The sequence below is a fragment of the Uranotaenia lowii genome, chromosome 2, assembly GCF_029784155.1.
Source record: "Uranotaenia lowii strain MFRU-FL chromosome 2, ASM2978415v1, whole genome shotgun sequence".
Classification (NCBI taxonomy): domain Eukaryota; kingdom Metazoa; phylum Arthropoda; class Insecta; order Diptera; family Culicidae; genus Uranotaenia; species Uranotaenia lowii.
Genome location: NC_073692.1, coordinates 7205856 through 7232285, shown reverse-complemented (window position 1 = coordinate 7232285; position 26430 = coordinate 7205856). Strand labels below are relative to the sequence as shown.

Sequence of the window (26430 nt, the reverse complement as noted above, 5' to 3'; positions counted from 1 at the left end):
TTTTACGTTACTTTAACGTTGCCTGATTTTGCCTAATTTTTATTACGCCAGTTCCCTGATTTTTGAAAAAAAAAACTGTTGGAAACCCTGCATATAAGATAATGTTTTTTGTTGAATAATTTGTTTATTGAAAACGACTCACAGGAGAAAAACTTGCATTTTTAACATTTTAGAAACAGGTGAAAATAATTATTTCAATAGAAAGAGCACATTTTTTTAAATCCTCATCCAACTTGACGCCTAGGTCCTTTTCCGACGATTTTCTAGCAATGAAACTGCTGTTTTCGAAACGATATTCATGCAAGATGTTACTCATCTTCCGAGCAAAGGTTATCACGCTACATTTTGAGGGATCAATTTTCAATCCAAAAGCGCTGCAGCATTCAGAAAACCGATATATGTAGTGCGTTTTGCAGAGTCAAGCAATCCTTGGGGCTTCGAACTGAAAGGAACATCATCAGATCGTCTGCGTATATCAAAACATACACGTCACGCATCACTTCGGGAAATTCGTTCATAACAGTTATGAAAAGAAGAGGTCCCGAGGGACTTCCTTGTGGTACACCACTGTTAACCGAGAATACGCTGGATATCGCATTCCTCAGCTTCACGAACTGAACTCTTTCTGTTAGGTATGAACGAATCCACGAATAGAACAAAAGCCTTTGAAATGTGTATGTGGTATCGACTTGTGATCCCTGTATCATCCATTGAGTAGTTCAAGAAACAAATTCCACCAAGTTCGTAACTGTTGAACGCTTTTTCAAAAAGCCGTGCTGAAAATCTGACATCTTTTTTTCTAATCATAGGTACATTTGATCGTGAATTATGCTCTCGAACAGTTTAAGAATTGCAGATGGAATTGCTACCCCATAATACTATTTAGCAGGCAGTTTTCTACCATTCTTACACCCATAGAAGAGGTTGCAAAAATCCAATGCCTATTTAGCAAATCTCTGTGCCGATAATGCGCTGAAATGTGCACTGTGCCGAAGATGATATGTTTGAAAAACCGTAACTGGCATAAGGACTCGGCTCTCAACCAAAATGATGCATGACCACTACATTCAAGCGAAAAACATTTTATGGGATTTCCTTCCTATTGGATAATTCATCCCAGAAACAAGAAAATAAAAATATAAACTACAGCGCCCGTAGGGAGAGTCGAACTCAAATCACCAATTATAACGTCTTGCAAGTCCGACATCATAACCAGTGTGCTATTCGAGCTTCATGAAGGACGAGGGATATTTGTCATAGGCTTTCTGCTACCGATCAATCACAAAAAAAACGTACAACGGCGGCTTCCCGGCGTTTGGCCTCCTTTCAATGCATTCCTTTGTCTTAAGATGGAAACGGGAAAGGGAACGGGAGTGAAGGAACGGGAAACCCATTGAATGAGAACTGTGTTTGCTTACTGCCTGCTATTACATACACACGCTACATATACACAGCTGCTAAAGCCGGGCAGCTTAGCCGCTGGTTGTTTGCCGGTGAATTGAAGCAATGTTTTTGTTGTTGCTTTTGCTACATTCACACGCACAGTGCTCGGTTCGCTGGCTGCCTGGTGTTGGCCGGTATTTATTTCCATCCTTCTTCGTCTTGTGATACGATAGGGAGGGACGTGAAAGCGTTTTTATTTTGTTTCTTTCAGACATACGCAATTCGGTTAACTTGGGAGATTAATGCCGGTGGGAGCAAATCGAATCAGCACCGGTCGCGTTATCTTCTTGTACCAATGATGCTATGTAATAGACTACACGCCATTGGCACAGAGGCTGAATTTTGGGTGTATGAATCGGAGAAATGTGTGAGATCTCCCATAGTTTTGGAAGTCGACCTTCACGGATTGAAGCTGAGAATAGCAATTGAAAAAGCACGTCGATGCCGATTACGCAATTTTTTAATGAATGAATTTGGAACTTCATCAGGATTTATCAAGCAGTAAAATTTTTAGTTGAATGTCTGTTTCATCGTCCTCAAACACCGAGAACTTCGCATTCTTCAAAATTTTAACCCAATTATGGAAAAATTACGTTCCGCACATCATTTGTGAAGAATTGATTCGTCCTACGATGGTTTAACTACCTTTACTTCAATCCAACATTTTGAACATTTTTTTACGTATATTGCTCAAAACAGAGTTTAACAGACATTAATTCAACGAAATTTTCTAAGTCCTAGGTGGTAAACTTCCTTAAAAACATCAAATAATCCGTGTCCACTTTCTTTCGGGAACATTGCTTATACACATGGTGGTACTTTGAGGCTGTTTCAGCGCAGAAAAGAAAGTTACACTAAATTTAGGACGAAGATTACAGGTTTGGAGTATCCTGACTAAATATAAGGTTGCGTTCTTTCGTAGAGTTTATTACACGATAGAGAGGCGCAAAATATGTGTTCAAATCCCACCATAAGACAAATGCTAGTTCATTTCGCACGCTTTTCAACATTAATTAACAATCAAAAATTTTCCTGGGATTTCAAAGAACGATCCATTTGTTTGTGTAACAGAAAATTGTCACTTACGCATTCCCTTGGTGCTTTTTGCTAACATTTAAAACTGAATTAACTACTGGACTGTCCGTCGGTATTCTCTCAATCTGGATTGTGAAATTTGATCGCCACTTTACAAAGAAGTGTTACCACCTTCATCCCACCCCGCCTGGCGAATGAAAATAGCAAAATCTCCCCCGCCACGAGCTTTCCACCAGCACAATGCACAAATATTATATGGATATGGGTCTTAGGAATGTCGTTTTTTAACGAGCCAATCAACCAACATTTTTAATATAAGCATTTATCAAAGATTCGCCCCTCGTGGTTCGGATTTTGCAACTGGATGCTGTCTCTGCTGCTGCTGCCGCGGCTGTCTGTGGAAACTAGCCAGCGCAGCCGGCCAAATGGAACTTGAGATGCTTCGATTTTTTCGAATCATTCTTGCCGCAGAAAGGTATCTCTTTTTTATGAAAGGAAGAATGGCCCTTGCGGTTCCTATCTGGTCTGGGCTGTTGTGCAGGGCGGGCTCAGGAAAGTCTTCGGGAATTTATTCTACTGCGTTCCACCACACGTCCATGGGTTAGAGATTTTTCTAGTTATGCGCCGCGAGCGAAGGAAACTGCACTGGCAATCCGAAGGGATAAATGAGATGATGGAGAATGTTGCGGAATGTGCCAGTAGCTGTACGACGTACCTAAACCATCTTTTCTAGCGAAAGAGGACCGGCATGCAAAGAAATGATATACGCGATTGCGGACACGCGATCAGGAGTGGGCAGATAAGAAGAGAGCGATAGTTCGGGCGTATGAGTTGCAAAACGTCGTTGTTGCTGCTGCCAGAAGCGGCCGTTTTGTGTTCTAGGAGGACCGAGTTTTTTTTTCATCCTAAGCCTTGTCCTCCTCCTGCAACAACAATATTGACGGAAACCGGTCTTCCGATCCGAGTCTGCCGCCGCCGGCACCAGATGGGACTGAGTCGGAGGCAAATATTGTGAGCCTATGTCAAATGTCAGCTAGATTGACGCACTCGCCATGCTAGACGATTAATGGAATGGTTTCTTTTTTGCCTAGCAACCTTATATGGTTCAAAGGGTTTCGAGAGTGTTCGTCTTGGAAACGCGAGATTTTTTATAGTCGGATCGAATGCAGTTTCAATACCACATTAATGGTCTTTTTGAATTTCTCAAACCCTAGGGTCTAAAAAGCTCCGTTTTGGTAGAAAACTCATTCATGATTTTTTGCAGAATTTTTTAGTAACGTTTACATGAGTAAATTTTAATTTTTATGTTTGTATGGAAAAGTTGAATATTTTGTTCTGAAAAATCATCATCTCTTTTTTCCTCCTGTTGAACCGAGCCTGCCCAATTTTTAAATTTATAAAAGGAAATTGTTGTTAGCTACTAAATAGGGGTATATCTTTTGTCATTGAAAAATAATCAATTCAACTGACATCACTGCTTGTGCCTAGTGAAGTATTGCATGACAACCTTTCAAGTAATACTTCACTCACTAGGCACCAGCAGTGATGTTAGTTTAATAGATTGTATTTCAATGCCAATAGACATGCCCTTATTCAACAGCTAATAACTTTTTTGCCTTATAAAATACGAAGTTACGGTCTTGGACAAAGTTGTATAGTGAAAAATTTCTTTCATGAATATAAAAATTGGCACAAAAATTATTAATAGGCTTGGTTCCACAAAAAAAAGATTGATTGTTCAGAACAAAATATTCATCTATCCCATACAAATTCTGCAAAAAATCATGGATTAGATTTGATCTAAAACGAAGCTTTTTAAGAAAATTCCAAAAAGACCCCTAATTAAGTCAGTTTAATACCACATTTATAAAAGTTTGTGTACTGGCACGACTTTAAACCTTTTGAAAGTCTTCTAGGAAACTTTATTTGTTAAGTATATTCCAGCTTTCCCAGAGTAATGGCTAATTATTTCTAGGATCGTCAAGAAGAAGTTTCACTTTAATCACAATCTTAAACAAAAACGAAAACACATGCTTCGGAAAAAGGCTGAATGTAGATCAGAAATAATAATAAGTGGTCAAACAAAATTCACTTCTCACGTTCGTCGCCATGGGACCTATAAATGGGTGACAGCTCTCTTTTCAAGATAGCTCAGTTTCGCCACGCGTTGGAAATTGGTAGCTCTTACGTTTTATTTTCAAGCCCCTTTTTTTGCAAATTGACAAAGGTGTTGAAGCATAAGTAATTTGAAGTTAGACGCTATGTGTAGCAAATATGGCCTTTTTTTAAATTTTTGTTCAAATCAATTCTTCGATCAATCCACCGTTTAAGTTATTTCAGTGACATCTGGCATCAGATAGTTTTTGAAAGGTGGATTGGAAAGTTGTCGTAATTTAACAAGTTTTGGCATCGTTTGATTTCCAAAATCAAAAACGCAAAACAGAACCATTAATAAATTTGCTTTCTAGCGAATACAGTTTTGTTGCAAAAATTGTTCGTCAATGTTTTCAAAATCAGGATGCAAATTGACAAAAAATTCTGAAAAATTTCATACTTTAAGAAATCATTAAAAATTCTCTGTTTCTGAATTTGGATGTTCAACAATGCCAAACTCGTCAAATTGCATAAATTTTACACTTCCACTTAACGCTTCATGGTGCGATGGACGCTAAATCTTTCGAAGGTATGATGATGGCTAGTTTTTAACAAATGTTTCAACTCTTAGCCCACAGAAAGATAACTGTATATTCGATCTCATGACGATGGCTCAGAAGATTGGAAAACTTTCTTCAAGGCCACGGCCGGTGGCACTTGATTTTTTAAAAATAGGCTGAATTTTTTACATCACTTTTTTCCCTAATTCAGACCACAAAAATGGATGCGTAGTCAATGTTAAAACTTTTCGTAAGATTTTTTCGAGAGCAAATCGAAATATTTACATTTAACTCACGTGATAATCATTAGTTCTCATTTACAGCAGCATCAAAAGGATTGGACCAAAAAAATTATTATTACCATTTCAAGTTTCGTTTTGAAATAAAACAGATTCATGCTCTCATTCAATTTAAAAAATAATAAATTGAACTTTCAATTTAATGCATTTAGAATTTTTTTTTCACTTAAATAATGTTTCTAACCCATGTTTCACCTTTCGTAATGTTTTATTTTCATTTTCATTTTGTTTGTTCTTTTCCTGAATTGACTTGACTTTGAAAGTCACCAAATTGTCTACTGGAAGTCGAATTCTCTTCTTCATTATGTTTCCTCCCTAGCTTAAAACGTTCAACTGGGCAATCAATTTTATGACATTGAACTCTACCAGATATTTTTCCAATTGAGTTTGTTTCTTGGCTGTTGAGATAAGCGCATATAAACGCCATCACAAATCAATAAACAGTTGCGTGTGCATGAACTCGGAAACTTTCCGAAAGGCTGCTAAAAATGAATGTTAATATTATTTAAATATTTAAAGAAGGTTATCTCTTTAACGTTCTTTCCGGACGCATGGTAAGTTTTCAAAATGCACTACAAGTGTCAAAATTTCTACCACTTGCTTGTTCTAAGAGAAAGTTCACTGGTGTTGGGGAAAAGTGGTAGAAATTTCGACACTTACGGTACATTTTGAATATTTTGCCATACAAAAACATTTTCAAGATCTGTGGCCTTCTAGTTTTTTTACAACATGTGTTGTATTTTCGCATGCTGTGATGCAAAAATAGCAATATTTCTATCACATACGGCTGAAATAGAAACAGTGTTGTAAAAAAATACAACGCCCCAAGATCTTGAAAACATTTTTGCATGGTAAAATTTTCAAAATGTCAAAATTTCTACCACTTTTTCCCAACACCAGTAAACTTACTCTAATAAATGCATTAAGTGCATTTGCCATACTAAATATAACAGAATTTTTTTCAATCGTAGCACTCCGGAAAGTTTCCACAAACGCGCACGTGGGTCACAAAGAAGTGATAAACATAAAATAAACAAAAAGCCACTAGAAATAGAAAATAGACTTTTAAAAACACAACAAATTGAAAACCATTCAAAATCATTTGATTGAAGAGTATACGTTTTAGAAGAAAATAAAAGGCTGAGCCATAAAGTGCTATAACTTTCAACCTTTTTCCAGCTAATTATTTTTGAAAATATGAGATACTCAAATGTATTAAAAATTTGGAAATTTCCAACTTTCAAATTTTCGAGAAATAATTATTATGCATCGAACTCACCAAATAATCTTTGGGCCCTGATAGTCGATTCAACTTTCCAGTAAGCTCTTGACGGATTCCTACTTTAGACAGCGCCTAAGGAAAACGATGCTCAAAGTCTTTACTTCGCCGAGGAAGACTGTTACTTTCCGGACGATCACTTTTAACGGTTGACACATTTGGAAATACGATATTTCAATTTTGTTCAAGTTTTGAATCAATTCAAACACTAAAATATTAAAAGAAAAATTTTCCCCAACGGAGTGAAAATAAAACTCGTTCGTTGCCAACGAATCATGGCCTCCTTACTAATCAAAAAATTAATTCTTGAATGACAAAACATCTTCGAAAAGTATTCATCAATGTATCGTATATTTCGGTTAGTTTTTCAAAAACTAAATTCGAACAACATGAAATTTTTTTTTGATGTACCAGTCCAAGGATCTGAACTGAGTTAAAATTATACAATGATTTGAATTTTGACGTATGATAAATTGCCCATTTTTGAGTGCAATTTGGTTTTTCCGTCATTTTGCGTTGCCGTGTTTTACCGAGTTGCAAAAGGTCGAAAAATAAAGGTTCGGCGAATTGGTTCTTAACACTGCTGACCAAATACGAGATACCTCGTTTTTCACTTATTGCTGGTGTGCTTTTCTAAGAATTACTCAAATGTCATTAATTTGATAACACAACATTATTTGATGAACGTAATTCCTAAAATTCACTCGGCACTCGGTGTTCTTCAATTTCTCGGACATCCCACATTTGAAAACTGGAAAGAAAAAAATGGCAAAATTTTTAAAGCTGTCTATTCAAGATTTAACTTAGACAAATCCGTCAATTGCGGTATAAAATCAAAGTATATAAGTCCAAATCCTAATATTGAACTTTGAAAAAAAATAACAAAAATGTTAGGAAAATTTTAAAAAGATTGAAAAGTTTCCAATGAACAGTATCCAAACCAGAGTCCAAGCTTACACCGCACGCGAAATCGCGCTCGCGGGGACGAATTGGAAACCTCCCTCTTTGCATCAATTATTTCCGATACCGGCCAGATGATCGCGGTCAAACACAAACTTAAGTGCAATTGCACATACCTGCCCACACACACATACACAAACACACTCACATGGTCGCAAATAGCTTTGGGGAACAACAGGCTGAGCCGCGCGGACAATCGGCAATCGTTCACTTTACGCAACCCTTTCTTCGTCAGGCGTTCTTGTGTGCGCATCATAAGCATCGTCGCCGTCGCCGTCGTATCGGATCCGATTTTCCGCGCGCGATCTTCCCTTCTCCTCATTGCGCTATTCGAGGTCTGGTCCTTGCTTGGCGAGGTATAACTGAAAACATTTTATGACCCCGGGCTATAAATACTTCATCTACATAAAGTTGAAATTTTTAAATAAAAAAAAATATATCAGAGCGATGGACTGGAACAGGGCGCGGCTGGTTTTACAGCAAACATTTGTGTGTGATCAAGTGCGATCGAGAGGGCCCAGAAATGGACACTTGTTGCCGTGGTCCGAATCCTCCTAACGTTCAGCATGCATTCTGATTAAGAGATAATCTAAATCGCACTTCATATATGCACAACAAATGAAAGGCCAGAGTAAATTTTCGAACCCTTGGGTTGAGATTTCCAACTGACTGCCAATCGCTTAGGTGCCAGGCAATCTGGACGGAAAGTGTTGATAAATTGTTTGAAATGAGACGCTGCCTTCCAGCTGACCAGAAGGATGCGGCCTGTTTCCGTGAAGCCAGCAAGCAGCTGAACCCGTAATGGTCGGCCACCATTATTGTACTGCGATCGAACAAAGGCGGTCCTGGAGCGCGAGCACACATGGCGATGCTCAGCAGATTCCCTAACAGATGAGGATACCAAAATGTTGTAACGTTTTCGAAATCATGAAAAATCATTCGAAACCTTTTAAAATTTTGGAAATCTATGGTTTTCAATTTTATTAAAAACTCTTCTCTCAAGTGTCCAGAATTGAAATAGATTCTGCATATTATTCTTGTTTGATTTTGAATTCGACTTCTGCTCGGGCTGAGGGGCAAGCGAATGAATGGGCCCGCAACCGAGATTGGTATCATTCATTGCAGAACAAAAGCTTACCATATTGAATTGTCATTATCAATCACACGAGTGCCGCCGCAGGATATGCATTTCTGGTTTTGCAACAATTTCAGCCGATTATTGTACCTACATGTAATAGCTCTTCGGGTGAATTATTGAACCCTTATGGAGGGAAAAAAAGTCGTTTCTGGGCTGGAGAAACCATCCATTTACCCAGTTTCGGTTGCCCATCAGATGAGCTAGTTTGATTTTCTATGCCGCAACCGAACGGCACTTTGACATTCGTGAAATGAAAACTAACCCGACATAAATTTTCTTTATCTTTTCAGGTTCTCCGCCACTAACCGGAACGGGAACGGTTCGAGTCATTGTCCAAGACATGAACGATCACAGGCCGGAATTCGAGCGGCAGTCCTATATGGCAACGGTTGCAGAAAATCTTCCCATCGGTACCGCCGTGCTGCATCCCATTGCGACCGATAAGGACTCCGGACTGAATGCCAAAATCCGTTATACGCTGCTCGGGGAGCATTCTGATCGATTCGACGTCAATCAGAACACGGGAGAAATAACCACTACTGCCGTACTCGATCGAGAAGATATTTCATTGTACCATTTCACGCTGATGGCCCAGGACAGTTCAACAACCGAACCACGTGCCACGGTCGTAAATCTTACCATCACCGTGTCGGACACAAACGACAATAGCCCGTCGTTCGAATCGGGCAGCTTCCATGTCAATATACCGGATCGCATCAAACCGAATCAGTTCGTTTTTGGCGCTAAGGCGATCGATTCTGATGAGGGCATAAATTCTCGCATTGATTATTCCATCAGTGGGCCCGATGCCTCCAAATTCCGCATCAATACTCACACCGGTGTGATCGCGGCGTCCATGGAGCTCTCCCAACCGGGTCAGAATGCAGATCGAGTTTTTAATCTATACATTGAAGCACGAGATCAAGGTTACGAGCAAAAATCTACAAAGTGTGAACTAACTATCGCGCTCAAATCGGCTCATCTGTTCCCGGTGTTTTCTTATCTATCGGAGACACAGTACATCCTACCAGAAGATATTGCGGATGGGAAAGTAGTAACCAAAATATCGGCAACGTCGCCGAAAAAAGGTCCTTCCGGAAACATACACTACGCTATTGCCGGTGGTAACATCGGTGATGCACTGCGGATCGATGCCAACACCGGAGAGGTGGCCGTTAATAAGGGTGGTCTAGATTACGAATCCAACCAACAGTATGAGGTCTGGATTGAGGCTGCTGATTCTGATCGGCCGAGCCTTCGTAGCGTTATGCAGCTAACGATCAACGTTACCGATGCCAACGACAACGCCCCGGTCATGGATAAACAAGTCTACAATGCCGAAGTTATGGAGGAGGAATCTGCGGGTCTGTTTGTCATCAAGATTCAAGCCAGTGATGTTGATTCTGAAGAAAACGGTCAAATAACCTACCGATTGAAAGACGATTTTGAAAGTTTTGAAATCAACAGCGATACTGGCGAGATTTTCACCACCACTCGATTGGACCGAGAAGATCTGGCCCGTTACGCACTGACGGTTGAGGCCGTAGATCAAGGCGTTCCACAGCTCACCGGAACAGCAACGGTTCTTGTCAATGTGATGGACAAAAACGATAATCCCCCGAAATTTACTCGACTTTTCAGTGTAAATGTTACCGAAAATGCCGAAATCGGTTTGTTCGTGATCAAGATCACTTCCTCCGATTCCGATATTGGAACCAACGCAAATGCTACCTATATTTTTACCGAAAACATCGGAAACAAATTCACCATCGATTCAACAACCGGAAACGTAACTGTCGCTGGACATCTCGACCGTGAACAGCAGGACGAATATATATTGAAGGTAGCTGCCGTCGACGGAGCTTGGAGAACGGAAACGCCACTGACAATCACAATCCAAGATCAAAACGACAACGCCCCAGAATTCGAACACAGCTATTACAGTTTCAATTTCCCGGAACTTCAAAAACCCATCAGTTTCGTCGGTCAAGTCATAGCAATGGATCGTGACAAGCATGGTCCCAACTCGGTTATATCCTACTCTCTCCAGCAACCTTCTGACATGTTTACGATCGATCCAGCTACCGGGGAAATTTTCAGCAAAAGAACAATCCACTACAAACATACCCAACTGGAATCGTCCCCGGAAAACATGTTCACCCTGACCGTACTCGCTACCGATAACGGAAAACCACCGATGTACTCAGAATGCCTCATAAACATCAACGTGGTAGACGCTAACAATAATCCACCAATGTTTGCCCAACGAGAATACCTTTCACCTGCTCCGGAAGGTGCCACAGTTGGACAAAAGATAGTTCAGCTTATCGCCAAAGATGAACTTGATTTTGGAGTTAATGCTGAAGTAGAATATCTCGTAACCGGTGGAAATGGAACCAAAGCCTTCGCGGTCAATAAAAACGATGGATGGGTCATCGTTAGCAGTACGCTCGCTGATTCCCCCGGCCAAATTTACACGCTAAACGTCCGAGCCGTGGATAAAGGTGTCCCGCCTCAGCAGGATGAAGTGGCCGTGACAATTGTCGTAACGGGTGCCAATCAATTCGCTCCCGTCTTTCAAAGCCCCTCTTACCAAGTCATCGTTCCGGAAAACGAACCAATTGGGTCGACTATTCTCACAGTTAGTGCACCAGACAATGATGGTGGTCCCAACGGAATGGTACGATACTCCATCACCGGAGGAAATGAACGAAAAGAATTCGCCATCAACAGTGTCACGGGTTCGATCACAATACTCGAATCACTGGACTACGATATGATTCAAATCTATCAACTCAACGTTACTGCGGAAGACCTCGGTTTCAAACCGAAGAAATCAATGGCCATGATCACAATTACCCTCACCGACATCAACGATAATGCACCGACATTCAACCAGACTGAATATGATGCTTTCATTCCGGAAAATAGCTCTCCAAACACGTTCGTCTTCAAAGTGATTGCCCAAGACAAGGATTCGCCGAAAAATGCCATCATCCACTACTCGATTATTGGAGGGACTGGAAAAGATCTCTTCACGATCGAAACCGCAACCGGAGTTATCAAATCCAAAACCATTTTCGATTACGAAGAACAAAACCGTTACACCCTCAGCATCCTGGCCGTCAATCCGGATTCTCCGATGAAAAACCGCACTAAAGTGATTGTTCACGTAACAGGAGTTAACGAATACTACCCCAAATTTATCCAGCCGGTATTTCACTTTGACGTATCGGAGTCAGCAGAGGTCGGTACCAACGTTGGTTTCATTCAAGCTACTGACAAAGATGCTGGCGAAGACGGAAAAGTTTACTATCTACTGGTGGGATCAAGCAACGACAAAGGATTCAGCATCCATCCGGAGTCCGGAGTTATGGTAGTTTCGAGGAATTTGGATCGTGAAACTCAGTCTCGCGTCGTTCTAACAGTTTTGGCTAAAAATTTCGGAGGTATTCGTGGAAACGACACCGACGAAGCTCAAGTTATCATTTCCATCCAAGATGGAAACGATCCGCCTGAGTTTCTTCTCGATCTTTACGAAGCAAACGTCTCCGAAGGTGCACAGGTTGGGACACGAATAATTGCCGTTAAAGCCATTGATAAAGATGTGCGACCTCAGAACAACCAGTTCGGCTATTCGATCATTGGCGGTGATAACGATCACTTCTTCAAAATTGATCCACAATCGGGTCAAATTGAAACGGCTCGAATGCTCGATCGAGAGACACTACCACAGCATAAACTTATTCTAGGAGCTATCGATACAGGTTCTCCACCTCAAACTGGGACAACAACCGTCAATATATTTGTCTCGGATATCAATGACAATGGTCCAACTTTTGACCCCAAAGATACGGTGGGATCAGTGATGGAAAATGAACCTCCCAACACTGTAATTATGACACTGAGTGCTACCGATCCTGATCTACCCCCAAATGGGGCTCCCTTTAGCTATTACCTCATAGGGGGACGTCACAAATCTCTGGTCACCTTAGAAAAACATTCGGGAGTGCTCCGAACGGCTCGCAGCATCGATCGCGAGACTACTCCTAAACTTGATCTTCTGATCGAGGTTGAAGATAATGGAAATCCAAAACTACGAACGCAACACACGATCACTGTGAATGTAATGGATCAGAACGATAGCCCATCAATCCCGAGAATCGTTCACGTTCTAGTGTACGTCTTCAACAGTCAACTGAACGGTGATATCGCCAACGTTCATCCAAATGATCCGGACATTTCCGGTGATTACCGGTGCAAAATTATTGGGGATCTGAACAAAAATCCCATTGAAACATTCACCATCAGCTCCGGCTGCAAGCTGCGTTCAAAATCAGCCTCGATCCCAAGCAACGGTCACACGTTCCTAGTCTCCGGAAACGATGGAAAACACTCGGATGTAGTCTCCACTGTGAGTGTCGAATTTCTTCGCTTCGACAATGTCACCGTAGAAAACTCGATCACCATCAGAGTGGATAATATGACCAGTAGTCGGTTTTTGGCAAACTACTATCGTAATTTCATCGATATACTGAAGTCATCGATTGACAGCAACGACGAACTGATCGTTTACAGCTTTTTGGACGTGAATAAGGCAATTGACATCACAGTAGCGGTCACAAACAGCGGAAAAGGTTTTCGAACCAAGCAGTACCTGGTCGATAAGTTTAGCAAAAAACACGATGCCATCAACTTACTGCTGCAAAACTCGAAGGTCCTAATTGGTTTTATCCCTTGTGATGCGAATACATGTGACAATGGAGGAGTCTGCTTCGAGAAGATCAACGTGTACGAAGATGTTCAGATCACAGATAGTCAATCATTGATCTTTACATCCCCACTGGTAAGGCATGATTTTCGCTGCAAATGTCCAGATGGATATACGGGAGCCAAGTGCGATAAGCGACAGGACCCGTGCTCTCCTAATCCATGTCAGGCTGGTGGACAATGCCGTCGACAGGGTTATGATTTCCAGTGCTCATGTCCAGCTAATCGAGAAGGAAAATACTGTCAACTTGAACGTGGTGACATTTGTTCGAGCAGTCCTTGTAAAAATGGGGGCTCATGTCGAGAAAGTTCAGATGGATCCTCATTTTTCTGCCTTTGTCGGCCGGGATATCGAGGAAACCAGTGTGAAGCAGTGTCGGATTCGTGCAGGCCGAATCCTTGTATGCATGGAGGACAGTGCGTCAGTTTGAAACCTGGCTATAAGTGTAACTGCGTTGACGGTCGCTATGGTCGTCATTGTGAAAAGTCCACCTTTGGATTCAAGGAGCTATCGTACATGGCATTTCCTGCTCTAGACTCAGCCACCAATGACATATCAGTCATTTTTGCAACAACAAAACCTGATGCTCTGTTGATCTACAACTACGGAATCCAGAGTGGAGGACGGTCGGACTTTGTAGCGATGGAAATTGTGAATGGTCGAGCGGTGTTTTCTTTCGGTGGTGCAAGAACTGCCATCACATCGCTTGTTGTGGGACAGGGTGCCTCCAGCAACAACACGATCTCCGACGGAAGATGGCACAAAATAACCGCAACTCGGAACGGTCGGGTGATGTCTTTGAGCGTGTCCAAATGTTCGGACAATGGTGATAGCTGCGAAGAGTGCCGACCGGGGGATTCCAGCTGCTATGCCGACGATACTGGACCGACTGGGTGAGTTTTGTAAAAATCTATAGGGATTCATATGTGTTAGACAGTATTTTTCATACCTAATGATAATTATTAATGTATTTTTTTTGTTTTTATTTTTCAGAACTTTGAACTTCAACAAGCACCTGCTATTGGTAGGAGGACTAGCATCGGCGGATCCCATTCTGGAACGACCTGGACAAGTTCATTCGGACGATCTGGTTGGGTGCATGCATAGCATTTCAATCAATGGACGGGCACTGAATTTGAGTAACCCGATAAAATCCTTCGGAGTGGATTCGACCTGTCAAAGAAGCAGTAATGGAGGCCCGTGTAGTCTTGGACTGCTGGAAGATCCAACCCAGCCGCTGTGTGGAGTCTCCGGTCAGTGCATGGATCGTTGGCATACGGCGATGTGTCGCTGTGGAGGATCAATTCTGTCGCCGGACTGCTCAAACTCACTGGAATACTACTCGATAGCCGATGGGGGATTCATTGAGTTTGAGATATCTGAGAAACACAAACGAATGCAGCTGTTGGAAAACATCTACAGTGGAAAGAACATATGGAGCTACGACGTAACTCGAAACAAGCGGTATTCGATCAAGACGGAAAATATATCTAGTTTGACGATTGCGGAAGATCCACCCAAGTATTTGAGCATGATGTTCAAAACTAACAAACCGAATGGACTGTTGATCTATGCAGCTACCAATAAGCACTACACATCGATTGAGCTGCGCAACGGAAAGATTTTCTACAATTCACATCAAACCTCTTATGTGAATATTACGGCATCCACGCCGGAGAATTTAGCAGATGGAAACTGGCACAACGTCACACTACATGCTCATAACCGAAATCTGCAAATTATGGTCGATGGGAAGAGCGTTATCGAAGAATTGGATTCAGCAGGGGTTCACGACTTTCTGGATCCGTATTTGACGGTTCTGTCCATCGGAAATGTAAGGCGAGAACTGTTTGTAAATGAAGTTATGCCTGCATTTTTCCAAGGATGTCTGGCTAATTTCACCATCAATAACGAAATTCAGCCGTTCAACGGATCTGGAAGTATTTTCAAACATGCCATTCACAGAGGAAATGTTCTTCCTGGATGTTTATTGGCCGGACTGGGAGCAGCACAAGTGACTGACCCGCTCAGCATTGGTATCACGTTGGTGATCGTGTTTTTTGTGGTGCTACTGGTAGCGATTTTCTTGTCGTTTGTAGTATTCCGATTGAGAAAGCAATATAAGGAAAAAAGCGGTGGATTGGGAGGACCATCAGCAATTCACTCGAAACATAATGGAGGATCTACGTTGCTCAGCACATCACAGCTTGTTGCATCGGGAGTACATAACGATTTGAGTAGGGGCTTGCATGTTAACGATTTATCGGTTCCTGGGTATCACTCGGATAATAATGACATGTTGCGTAGTGTAGGTGGACATCATCTTGTGGGACCGGAATTGATTTCCAAAAAGTACAAGGAGAGAGATCTTAATGCGGGTGAACCACAGCGTCCTCAGAGACCGGATATAATAGAACGCGAAGTGGTCAGCAAGAGTCCACCTCTGCGAGAAGATCATCATCCGCCTTTGCCACCACCTAGTCAAGCGCACCACACCCATGATCATACGCCCCCGGTAGATTTGGGATCTGAGTATCCAGAGCATTACGACTTAGAGAATGCCAGCTCAATTGCTCCCTCCGATATAGATATTGTGTATCACTACAAAGGCTACCGGGAAGCAGGAGGAGTTCGTAAGTATAAAGCCACTCCACCACCGGTAGCGACCTACACTCACCACAAACATCAAACGGCTACCCAACAACAGCATCGCCATTCGCCACATCATGCTGGTCCTTATGCACCACGTGTTCCACCCCAAGCTAGTCAACCTCCACCCACTGCTACTCCTAGACCACATCAGACAACTCCATTGGCACGACTGTCACCCAGCTCTGAACTTAGCTCTCAGCAGCCTCGGATTCTAACACTCCATGACATTTCCGGTAAACCTTTGCAAAGTGCCCTTCTCGCAACAACATCCAGTTCCGGAGGGGTCGGCAAAGATGCGCTCCACAGCAATAGTGAGCGTAGTCTTAACAGTCCCGTCATGAGTCAGCTATCGGGACAAAGTTCCAGTGCCAGTCGCAAGAATCCTGGCGTACCCCAACAACCTCAAAACGTCAGTTCGGTTGTTCCGGGGCCAATGGGCCTCACGGCTGAGGAGATCGAAAGGCTCAACTCTCGGCCTCGGACTTCCAGTCTGGTCTCAACGCTCGATGCGGTCTCGAGCAGCAGTGAAGCTCCCAGGGTAACCGCTCCACATCTAGCACATATGCATCACTCTCCAGCGGTAGATGCTCATAGTTCCACTTCAACTGACGAAAGTGGCAACGATAGCTTCACGTGTTCGGAGATCGAATACGACAACAATAGTATGAACGGAGATAAATATACCAAATCCCGAGACGACACCAATCGACGAGGAGGAATGAACGAAAGTAATGGCAACAAACCGCCTCATCTGCCACCTTCCTCGTACGATGGCTTCGATTCGTCCTTCCGGGGCTCGCTAAGCACCCTGGTGGCTTCCGATGATGACTTGTCCAGCCACATGGTGGGAATGTACCGGCAACCGAACGGAGCCTCCCCATCAGCAACCGGATGGGATTACCTCCTGAACTGGGGGCCCAACTTCGAGAGCCTGATGGGCGTTTTCAAGGACATTGCCGAGCTGCCGGATACGGTGAATGGGCGAGTGTCCAGCTCCCTCCGAATACCAACCGGGGTGCAAAAACCATCGGAAGAGTACGTGTAGGAGCGACACATCCCAGCATAGGTAGCAAAATTGAGTGTGAAGAAGAATGGTGGCGTTTTTAATGCGATGTAAATATTAGAGACTACTGAATTTTAAACTGCTCACACCTCACAGCGGAGGTGCTCTAGCGTGGTTCAATTTTTGGAAGATTCAATTGAAAGTTTACGTTAAAAGTGCATACTCGGAAAAATTATTCATCCAAAAAACTTGTTCAAAATCTACGATTACTAACTCTCACAAAAAAATGAACCATTCTATTGCCACCCGTGCCAGCAAAAGGCAAACAACAGCCAACAGAATCAGACAGGAGCAGGGCGAAGCAAATCACTTTCCACATTCGATTGTGTGCAAATTTCTGCATTGCCTTGTATCAAGGTACGACCTCGAGAGTACATATAATAGTAACATGTTTTAAGAAATGGGTCTTGTAGAGTAGATGATATGTGAGAAAATAAAAAAAAAAACTTTCAAGCAGCGCCATCTGGCGACAGAGAAATGTTTTACAAAAGAGCGCCAGCAACCTGTACGTGTAATTGAGGGCCCTCCAAATGTGCATTTATTACCATGACACCAGGCGTGTTTTACAACATTCCAATTCCCTCGAGTAAGTTTAGCGATTTCCAGCAGTAAATAAAAATACTAGGAAATCGATTCGTTTTTAGTAGTGACAAAAACTGGATCTGTGCTATGTTTATGTGTAAGATACCTACAAAATTTTATTGTATATAATAAAGATTGACGAAACATGCCTTGCCATATGTTCTTTGTAACAATAAAATTTTAAAAACACGAACTATTAACCCTACAAACACTAAGTTTAACATGTGGAAAGAGATTAAAATCGTTAGCTAGGACACTTTCTCGATGTATTTTCCAGTACTACTGATGAAATAGAGAAAATCAACATCAGCAATATTACAAAACATCCGCAAAAGTACTTCCAAATGAGACTGTTTTTAAATAATGAAATTCAATCTTATTCTAAGTTTTACCCACTAATATTAGGTCCCCAATAGTCTTCAGTTCAAAATTATATCGTGTACAAATCAACACTTCAGAAAATTGATCCTGTAAATAGCTTAGATACAATCTGAAATGAATCTAGTGAATTCAATTACAGTAATTTTTTTAAAAACAAAAAATTCCGAAAATAAATGTTAACTATGAAAAATAAAAGTCGCGTCAATGAGTTGCCATCTATCCGAAAGTCCACAAACATATAAGAAAGAAGCCATCAGAGGTGAATATCATTTTCCGGTTCAAGCTGTCCCCCCTCAAGTCGGTTGTAAGTGTCCGACTACGTACCGACCGATCGAACAATTCATTCATTGTTGAGAATCTACCAGTGGTTATTCTCCACAAGCACGCGTCATCCCCCCTTACCAATCGAGCAAAACGGAAAAAAGTAGAGAAGTGTAAAAGAACAACTTTCTGCTAGGTTAAACGGGACTAGGACCTACTACCTACTTACTATACCAACCGTAATCATAGCGCATCAGCCCGCGGTCGGTTCTTGCTCGGCCTCTAAAAGTAGGTTAATACTACGGCCACTCACGGCTTCCGATGATTTGGTGGCTGGCTGGCTGGCTGACTGGCGGCTCTTAGTGTTACACTTAGTAGAAGGAAGCAAAACAAATAGCATGCCAATATCGTGCACAGAGTCGAAGTCGAGATTCGATGAAGTTTGTTTGAAAAATTTAATTTTTACTGATATTAATATAAAAATCTTTTTTTAACAATTCAATGAGTTGGGTTCAGAGGAAATCTTCAGTCAACGTTTTCTTACGCATATTAGGCAAAGTTTAGCCTATTATTGAGTTTTGGGCAGTCTCTCGACGCAAAACATCAATACAAATTATTGATAAGTGTTTTTGCGTCTGTACGAGGTACAATTTAATAATTGCCAAATTCATTCCATTAAGAATGAGTTTCGGCGAGTTGAGAGGGTTCATGTAGTTGAAATGCATCACTTTTTCAGTCAGGAGATTAGGCGCGCCTAGTACCTATAGAGATTTGTGCGCAATTAATCATGAAAAACACGTTGATATCTCTCAACAAGTTTCTATATAGAATCTAGCTGACCCCTTAAATTTTGTTGAGCTATGGAATTTTCACAAAAAAAAATGTTTATTCAAGGCGGTAAACCATAATTTTTGTTCAAGGAACTGGATTGGTACCGTAAAATGGGGTGAATTGGGACAATTTACGGACTATTTTCGTAATATTAAACTTAACAACACTCATTCAAAGAAGAAAAAAAAAGTAGTTCGGATTTGGTACAATCAATTTTAACCCTTATCTGAAATTTTCAATCGTTCACCGTTCCCTGGACTGGCAATTTGACACTCCTGACTAAAACCGCTATATCTCCCTTGTTTCTCAACCGATTCTTACAAAATTTATAGTTTTAGAAAGCTCGTAACTCAAATATGATTCTCAGAAAATATTCACCTTCTTCAACCCTCCAGTTTCCGTTATTAAAAGTCAGAGAAAAAAAAATCGGAAAAAATATGCTTCCGAAAAAGACTGTAAACCAGCTACGGAATACTCAAAGAAAATTTCACTTAGTGTCCAAGAAAACTGAAGTTAGAAACTATTCGTTGACCATAATTATATATATTTTTTTTTAAATTTTTTAAGATCATGACTACAAAAAATGTGAAAAACTGATGTAAAAATCTTACTTTCAAATCAATGAATCGACAAAATTGTTCAATTCAAATCCAGATAAATTTGAAAAGAGGATTCGAAAGTTGACGTAATTTGGCAAATTTTCGCGTTTTTAGATTTTAAAAATACGAAAAACAGAATTTTTGACGAATTTTTAAAGGAAACTGTTTTTCGAACTCTTTGTCAATTTGGAATTTCTCAGAATTTCTTGCACTTAAAGTCAACTTTGCACGGGATTTTAATTATATAAATTCAAGATTTTCGTTATATTCACTAGAAAGGTAATTTCATACCGCTTCTAGTGGTGTAATTACATTAGCGCTGCAATACCTTACAAAAATATGATAAATAAAATTGTGAAATACTTTCTGAACATTAACAAGTCAACGCAAACTACCGCTAGCAGCTTCTAGTTCGTTTCCAAAAGTGGGGTGATTCGTACCAGTTGAATATTTTGGCGTTGAACGTTGCCTACAATTCTTTCTATTTGCACCAAAAACGTTGAACCTACCTGACTTTTCCTAATTTTGGTACCGACGGGTGGGTGAAAACAGACGAAACGAGAGCGTCCGCGTTAATTTTCTGGATTTACCAATAATTTTATATTTATCATATTTGTGTAAAGTATCGCAGCGCTAATGTAATTACACAAAAACAGCTACTTTTGAAAATTCATCTAAAATTCTGTGTTTCGTATTTGGAAAATCTAAAAACGCAAAAATGTGCCAAATTACGTCAACTTTCGAATCCTCTTTTCAAAATTTATCTGATGTGACTGTTGACGATTAATTGATTTGAAAGTACAGTTTTTACATCCCTTTTTTACATTTTTTTTTTAATTACAAAAATATATACCTCAGGCCAACGAATAGTTTCTAATTCCAGCTTTCTTGGACACTAAATGAAATTTTCCTTGAGCATTCCGTAACCGATTTTCCGAAGCATGTTTTTCGTTTTTTTTTTTTATAATTTGAATAACGGAAAATTTAAGTACTGTAGGTAAATATTGTCTGAGAAACATATTTAAGTTACGAAGTTACTAAAACCACTGATAAACTAAAACTATTAATTTTGTAAAAATCGGTTGAGAAGCAAGAGAGATAAAGCGAGATCGGATCACAGGAAGGGGTCGCTCAACGAGCCTTAAATTTGTATAGGATTTCGAAACATTTTGTTCAGGAGGAACATGAAAATCCAGTTTTTCATGAATAACTTTGGTCCCTTTGGGCCGATTTCTTTTGAAATCGGTTTTTGTTAAAGCCTACACTTTGACAAATATTTCATTCGAAGACTGCATTTCAATTCGACTTATGACAAAAAAGTTATTAGACTTAAAAATTGGGTAACTTTTTTCAGGGTGATATTCATCACTGTTAATGCTGCGTCAAAATGTTCGAAGCACTGTCTCTCATTAATAGTGATGAATATCCCCCTGAAAAAATTTACCCCATTTTTGAAGTCTCGGGTCATTTGGGGCACTCTATTATACAGCTATTTTTTTACCCCTCAAGTTAATAGGGACAGTGGCTTATTTATCGAGGAATATGTTCATTCAACCTTCCATGATATTGAACGTGGACTAAAGCGTTGTTTTTCGCTTCGCAGATATGTCTTCCTTTTCCCTGAAATCATCTTTACTTACATTCGAAGAAATGTTAATTGTAGTGCCTACCTCCAGAGGGCAAAAATTGTCGTAATAATTAATTATATTAATTTTTTTTGATTCTCAGCGAAAGCTGAAGGCAAATATCTTCTGGGTTGAATTTAACGATGATTTTTTTCCGTTCTACCTTTTTTTCGTTTACAGAAGATCCTTGAAGCTGTTATGTGTATTTAAGATTAACCCAAAGAACAGGGCGCCAAAGAAGGTTTTGTTGAAATGTGTTGCCATTTTAAGCTATTTTAATCAAATACCTTTCTCTTTTTTCAGTAATTTCAAAACTATTCTTCACCGTATACTAAATTTGCAGACATCGCAAATCACTTTTTGGCAGTGTTTTTTTAAACAACAAATAATTTTTTGAAATTTATTTAAGCAATTTCCATATTAAACTATGTTTCTCGTTATCTGTTACTTGAAATGCATCTACTTTATCTATTATTTAATCATCTTTTCATATGACATTTTATAAAATTTGTCTAAATGTGGATAAGGATGTTTTGAAAAAGGTATATTAGGACATTAAAAATATTTATAGAATTCTGATTCACAGCAACAGCAAAAAGGCATTGAAAACTACAAATGTCGTAGGGAATTATTTATTTCTTCCTTTAACTCAATTTTTTTTTTAATAAAAACACGCGTTTTCAAAGCCTGTATATAAATTTGGATCTTCGATTTTTTTTCTTTTATAATTTTCTCTCTTAGCTTTTCAATTTCTGAAGAAATACGAATCGTTTTTAGCATTTCAAATTTAATTTTTTTTTTCCAATGAAAACTGATTTAAATTCCTCGAAGTCATGGAGAAGTAGGCGTATGTCAAAAAATCATCACGCGTTGTTTTAGCTCCGAAAATTGTATACTTATTTCATAAAAAACAACAACAAAAGTTTAACAACCAAATAAAATTTAGGTGTGAAGAGTTCTCCAAAGAAACCACCAAGTGCACAAGAATCATTTGAAAAAGTTCGTGGTACAGTGAAAGTTTAGAAGAAATAGGCTTGAATTTGGAAACCCTGGAAAAGGAGTTTTGTGAAGGCAATTGTGAATTGGATTTGGTGGAAAAATTAAATTCAAATCACCACGGAGAAGTTGTAGTCAACAAACGAGGAAGAATGACCCTAACGGGTCAAACTCCTATCAAAAAAGAAAAAAAAAGTAGTCAACAAAAATCTTAAATTTGTTGAAGTTCACAGGAAATTATAGCATCAATTAAACGACATATTTGTATCTGCGTCAAGCTTTGATTTTTGGTGAGATCTATCTATTATTTATGTTCTTTTTATAATTTTACCTTTTTAGAAACTTGTGTACCTATAATCACAAATGTTTAAAAAAAGCTCTAAAGCGTTTGGCCCTTGATGCTGTATCTTTCGTGGTTTTCATCACATGGTTGGCCTGGTCGTAGTTATACCTGCAATGCATCTAATATGTAACAGATTCAACGTTGAAAAGAAAAATGAACGACGCAAGTTTTCCATTTACCAGACTGCTTACAAGTTTAGGCCATGTTGATGTTAGAAGAAGAAAAGAAGAAGAAAATGATTTAAATTCCAAGTTTGATGATAATAAAATGAACAATTTAATTCTAAATTGCAAAATTTTGTTCCAAACTTTCTTGCTATTTCTTATGAATGTTCAAAATCTGGCTTTAGGAATAAGTAATTTAATTTTTTTTAACGTTATTGCTTCATTGTGATGTTAAATAAAAAATCAGAAATGAAAATCGAAACTTTTTTCGCAAATCCTAATCTTTTTTCATGATTTTGAACATTTGAATAAAAAAAACAATGTTTAGTAGTACATATTATCAAAGTTTAATTTTTTTCTTCTTAGTACTTATAATTGGATTTGAACTCTCTTCTATGTTATGGATCTTGGTTCATATTGTTCATGACACTAAAATCAAATCTGTTTCTGACTTCTTATACTGGGTTCTGATATATTCAGGATAAAATTTTCAGTTTTTGTTCTATAATGATAACCATGTTTATGTCCTCAATTCCGTTTAACATCTAAGCATGGAAGGAAGAAGAGGATTTTTTCTAACGTTTCCGAATTTTCTAATTGTTTCTTTACAATGATGAAATTTTCATGGAATCACAAAGTTGATATCATTCTATTTTAAACTATACATTCCAAACATTTTATGAAAAGTATCCTAATCTTTTATACCAATTTAAGGTTGCCTTCTACTAACAAGGTACAATAAAGACGTGCTCCTGATGTGACCATAAATATGCAATGGAATATTTTATCGCTACCTTTTAAGTTGTTTGGAGTACGTCAAAATTTGTACAGTCAAATCGTTGAATATTATTTTTTTTTAAGTTATATGACAGCTGATAACGACGACGAGACCACAGCTTCTTGGGTTTCTCCACTGGGACGCAACGAACTTCGCACTTGAGAGGCCTCAAAGCCTCTCGACTCAGTCGCGCCGTTTCCAGCCAGCGTCATCAGCCGTCCCAGCCCTGAGTTCGATTTTGGCAATGAGGTCCTCCAGCCTACTTATCCAGGCAAGTATTCATCCCTCACAAGAACTCTATCCCTGTGTGATAATATTTCATCCGAAAACAGACGCTGCGCGAACTATCGCTCATTCCCGCCCGTTAGTTCCTCAAACCCGCAAAATCATCTAGACGCCGCAATATCTACTGGGCCTTCAGCACTGGGACGCAACGCTTCAAGAACCACGGAGACCCCCGAGCCCTTCGACTCAGTCGCGCTGTTTCCTGCCTGCGTCATCAGTCGTCCTGGCCCTGAGTTCGATGGAGGCGAGGGGGTTCTCCAGACCGCTATCACAGGCAAGTACCCCGTTATGATGAGAACATCTTCCTCGCGTATCCAGTTTCCGATTCACCACAGATCTAACCCGCAAATTCATCCTGACTCCGCTAAATCTACCGGGCCTCCAGCACCGCACGTCGCAACGTATCAGGAGTTACGGAGACCCCTGAGCCCTTCGACTCAGTCGCGCTGTTTCCTGCCACCGACAACAGTCGTCCCGGTCCTGAGTTCGTCTGTGGTGAAGGGGTTCTCCAGCCTGCGCTTTCAGGCAAGTATGCTGTTATCGATAGTTCTTCTCCGCGTGATGGAATTTGCATTTCCAGGGATCTTCGTTCTTATTCTGCACCCGACACTGCTGAGCCTATCAACGTTTACTATCAGAACGTCGGTGGTGTCAATTCCTGTCTGGTTGACTACCTCCTTGCCACGTCATGTTCCTGCTACGAATTCATCGCCTTAACAGAAACATGGCTAAACGACCGCACCTTATCCAGTCAAATTATCGGCCCAGACTATGTAGTGTTTCGTTGCGATCGAAGCCCCCTGAACAGCAAAAAATCAACTGGAGGCGGAGTTTTACTTGCTGTAAAGTCCAGATTCACGGCTCAGCTGATCGAAGACAGTTCCTGGAGCGATTTGGAACTTCTTTGGGCTCGCATTGATCTCGGTGACCGGAAACTGTACCTATGCGTAGTGTACGTGCCTCCTGACCGCTCTACTGACCTTGTTGTAGCTGAGTCTTTCTCGCACTGCCTCTCCAAAATAAGCTCAATCTGCTCTCCCGAAGATGACATACTTGTTATCGGTGATTTCTACATGCCTGGCTTGAAATGGTGCCCCTCCCATGGTGCCTTTTTGTTCCCAGATCCTATGCACTCCTATTTCTCGGCTCCTTCCAACATCTTTCTGGACTCTTTGAGCACCGCGACTCTTCGCCAGATCAACAGCTTCGAAAACGAAAACGGTCGTACGCTAGACCTCTGCTTCATAAACGAAGGCTTCAGGAATCCGACTATAGATTTAGCTCCCGCCCCTCTCGTCAAAGTTGTTTCCCATCATCCAGCTTTAGTGGTCTCAATCGATGTCACTGACATTAACGCCCCCGTAGAGGAAACTGCTTCTTTCTACCAGGACTTCAAAAACGTCGACTACGAAGCTATCTCACTTGTCCTGGATTCTATCGAATGGGAGAATGAGCTCGATCTTTCTAATCCCAATGCTGCTGCTGCGACTTTCTCAAACATACTGAACTACATGATCGATCGTCATGTTCCGAAACGAAGCTTACCGTCCAACCCACGAGCTCCCTGGGTCACTAATCAACTGCAACAATTGAAGACGGATAAAAACCGTGCTCTTCGATACTTCAGCAAGCGCAAGTCCCTCTGCACAAAGAAGAATACCGCAAGCTAAACACGGCATACAAAAAAAGCAGCAGGCGTTGCTACCAGAACTATCTTCACCGGCTACAGCGCAATTTTAAGACCAACCCGAGATCTTTCTGGAAGTACGTCAAAAATCAGCGGAAAGAATCCGGGCTTCCGTCTCAAATGTTCTTGAAAGACCACACAGCGAACACCGATCCTGAAATATGTAGTCTTTTTGCTGAGAAATTTTCAAGCGTTTTCTCAACGGGATCCATTTCCTCAGAACAACTGGATACGGCTGTAAGAAATATTTCACCTCTTGATTCTTCCTTAAGCCGTATTTCATTCGATGACGCAGCCATTCTGAAGGCGACAGCCAAGCTTAAAAATTCATCATCTACGGGTCCGGACGGGATACCAGCTATTTTCTTGAAACGTTTCATGCCACATCTACTGACTCCCATTAGGCATATTTTTCGAGCTTCGCTGGACTTCGCAATCTTTCCCTCGCTTTGGAAAGAAGCTTACATGTTTCCTGTTCACAAAAAGGGAGATAAGAAAGATATAGACAACTATCGTGGAATTTCAGCTCTTTTTTCGATAGCCAAACTGTTCGAATTGGTTGTTCTGGATCCGATTTTCTCGTCCTCGAAGCAATACTTTTCCA

At 40.5% G+C, this 26430-nt stretch overlaps 1 protein-coding gene across 10 annotated transcripts in view; it reads left to right on the top strand.

The window, feature by feature from the left end:
* Nucleotides 1-18436, top strand: part of LOC129749972 (cadherin-related tumor suppressor) — a 339347-nt gene extending 320911 nt beyond the window's left edge. For all 10 annotated transcript variants that reach the window (XM_055745134.1, XM_055745129.1, XM_055745132.1 and 7 more), the window contains 2 exons: nucleotides 9099-14472; nucleotides 14573-18436. In XM_055745134.1, the coding sequence (XP_055601109.1) occupies nucleotides 9099-14472; nucleotides 14573-17276 (8078 nt within the window). In that variant the 3' untranslated portion in view covers nucleotides 17277-18436. The remainder of the gene's footprint in view (nucleotides 1-9098; nucleotides 14473-14572) is intronic.
* The last annotated feature ends 7994 nt before the right edge of the window (nucleotides 18437-26430 follow it).